This window comes from Suricata suricatta, chromosome 14 (genome assembly GCF_006229205.1).
Source record: "Suricata suricatta isolate VVHF042 chromosome 14, meerkat_22Aug2017_6uvM2_HiC, whole genome shotgun sequence".
Taxonomy (NCBI): Eukaryota; Metazoa; Chordata; class Mammalia; order Carnivora; family Herpestidae; genus Suricata; species Suricata suricatta.
In genome coordinates, this window is record NC_043713.1 from 46376126 (window position 1) to 46379450 (window position 3325).

General features: G+C 41.1%; 1 protein-coding gene across 1 annotated transcript in view; it reads right to left on the bottom strand.

The window, feature by feature from the left end:
* Window positions 1-3325, bottom strand: part of LOC115277423 (laminin subunit alpha-3-like) — a 225862-nt gene that overhangs the window by 95018 nt on the left and 127519 nt on the right. The window contains 1 exon segment of the mRNA XM_029921574.1: window positions 1004-1336. Within this exon segment, the coding sequence (XP_029777434.1) occupies window positions 1004-1336 (333 nt within the window).

A 3325-nucleotide genomic window follows, 5' to 3' on the forward strand; every position in this document is an offset into this window, starting at 1 on the left:
GCTGTGCACAAATGTTCCCCATAACATTTGTATTATTAATAACAAATAATAACCCATAACAAAGAGTCAGACTCCATTTTGGATGTCTGACCCTATCACTCATCTCTATTCTTAGTCCCACACCTGCATAAGCCAATAAGAAAGCCCAGGTGCACATCCGTCCCTTGGCACAGGCAAGTTCAAGGCACACTAATTCTACCCCATGGGAAGGGAGCCCTCATCATGGACTCTTCCACCTTCTCCACACCCTAGCCCAACCACAGTGAAAACCAGAGTCATGCCCCAACTTTTCTCATGCTTGAGTGTAAGCCCTGCTCTCCCCAGAAAACCTCACAGTGTGAGTAATAAGTCTTTTCAAACCTTCACACACACACACATACACACATACATACACACACACACACACACACACACACACACACACACACACAAGAAAAACAGCAATAATAAAAGATTATCTTCATCTTTCACATGAGAATCATGACTTGAAGATGGCAGGTAATTTGATAAACGTCATATTCTAATTGAAGAGCAAACCCAGGCCTAGAACTCCTTTGTCATGATTTCAATTCATTTCCCCCTATGACTCTAGGCCTTTCACACACAGGATCTTATTAAATTTTATCTCTCAGATTCTGTTATTTTTCTAACTTGATGCAATGTGAATTGACACAAGCCATCTCTAGGACTAAAAGGATAGATGATAAGTCCTACAATTTCATAATTCACAGTGAAAATATAGTCCCTTACTATAGTTCATCTTCATGCTATAGATTATTAATCAATAAACGTTTATTGAGAATTTCCTGCCTGCAGGCACTTTGCTAGTATAGTTGGGGATGCAAACAAAACAAAACAAAACAAAAAACAAAACAATAACAACTCTGTTAGTCACAGCAGCTTTTGAAAGTGCTTACATTCCAACTTGGGAAGATAAGTGATAAACTTAAGTATGTTAAATTCCCCACAATTGAGAGTAGAAGTCCTCAAACTCTATGGATACGCAAATTCCTTGGACAATGTATTAAAACACATACTCTTAGGCCCCCCCTCCAGAGTTTCTAATTCAGTAGTTCGGGGGTGGGCTGGCAAACCTGCATTTCTACCAAGTTCCCAGGTGATGCAGATGCTTCTGGTAAGGGCCACGCTTGGAGACCCATGATTTAGAAACAACACACTCGAGAGGTGTCCCACCTGTGGCGCCTTCAAGGTGACTCCAGTAACATCAGCAGAAGGTGAAGGATCTTGGGGCAGGAGAAGGGAAGACTCACCACTTGGGACATCCAAAATTAATGCTGTTGGAGGAGTTTTGAGAACCAGGGAGGCACAAGTGGCACTGAAAAAAAAAAGAATATTTTAAAAAACCCAAAAGTGGAACTGTCCATTGGTGAGGATATAGACTGTGAGCATAAGACTGTGTGACATCAAAAGGATCCAGCATTGGGAGAACCCAGGACTATGGATATCTTTGTACAGAGACACTCAATGTAGTCAGTTAGCCAAGTGTATTCCAGCAGTCTGCTTGATACACTGAGCTAAAACAGAAAGAATACCTTAATTTTGAAAAATAGTAACTAGATAGAAACTTATCAAAACTTTCCTTTCTAGGAGCACCTGGGTGGCTCAGTCGGTTGAGCATCCAACTGTGGCTCAGGTCATGATCTCACAGTCCATGAGTTCGAGCCCCACCTTGGGCTCTGTGCTGACAGCTCAGAGCCTGGAGCCTGCTTCGGATTCTGTATCTCCCTCTCTCTCTGACCCTCCCCCATTCACTCTCTGTCTCATTCTTTCTCTCTCTCAAAATAAAGACATAAAAAAAATTTAAAAAACAAAAAACTTTCCTTTCTAGAACTAAAATTCATGTTAAATAGGGCTGATGCAATGAAACATTATTATTCATCTCTACACACATATGTTGAAATAAAATTATATAAAACCAAACAAGACAAATGCACATCATTTCTTTCAGGCACAGCTAGATTTCCCTGTCTTGGTGGTTTCTGTCATTCTAACCATATGCCTAAGATTTCACAACTGTGTCTATAAGTTATTGTTGAATCTACAACAACAAACAATGCTCCCAAAACCCCAATAACCATTGGTTAGCTAATTCTCATAACATAGTGAAGTGGGTCATTACTTTCATGATTTTTTTTCAGTTTATACATTTTTCTTTTTTTTTTAATATAGCTTATTGTCAAGTTGGTTTCCATGTAACACGCAGTGCTCTTCCCCACAAGTGCCCTCCTCCATGTCCATCACCTCCCTTCCCCTTTCCCCTCCCCCTTCAGCCCTCAGTTTGTTCTCAGTATTCAAGAGTCTCTCATTTTTGCCTCCCTCCCTCTCCCTAACTCTTTTTCCCCCCTTCCCCTCCCCATGGTCTTCTGTTAAATTTCTCCTGTTAGACTTATGAGTGAAAACATATGGTATCTATTCTTCTCTGCCTGACTTTTTCACTTAGCATGACACTCTCGAGTTCCATCCATGTTGCCACAAATGGCCAGATTTCATTCTTTCTCATTGCCATGTAGTATTCCACTGTATATATGAATCACATCTTCTTGATCCATTCATCAGTTGATGAACTTTTAGGCTCTTTATTTTCATGGTTAAAAAAAAAACTTTTAAAATGTATTCATTTATTTTTTGAGAGGGACAGAAACAGTGTGAGCAGGGGAGAGGCAGAGAGAGAGAGAGAGGAGTGAGACAGTCCCAAGTAGGCTCTGAACCATCAACATAGAGCCCAATGCAGGGCTTGAACTCATGAAACTGAAAGATCATGACCTGAGCCAATACCAAGAGTCAGATGCCCAACAGACTGAGCCACCCAGTTGCCCCCATTTTTTTTTCAATGAAGAGCCTCAGACCTCGAGATTAAAGGGTGAGAACAAAGTGAGCCTCTGGGAGGGCTCAGAACAGAACTCAGGAACTACCCTTGAGGGCAAAGCTGAACCATTTTCCCCCAGTTGCTACTATGTCAACTTCCTGAGATTATGGAATTCTGGAAAGACTGCCAGGGGAAATGATTTAGCTGATTTTTTTATTTTAAGGGATCACCAGCCCTTAGCACTTTGGCTTGTGATCACTTCTGAAGGGAAGCATAAAGTCATACCTTTGCAAGCCCTACAGTAAGACTCAGAGCACCAACAAGGGAGAAAGGAGGGAAACCCATTACCTTTGATTAACATACTGCCCGTAACTGGCAATGCACTTGACTTGAGGTCTCAAATATTCAGTTGAGAATTCTTCAATGGGTATGATACAAATTTGATGCTGTTGAGCAAATACAATGCAAAAAGGTACAGCATGGTTATTAGCAAAGCCA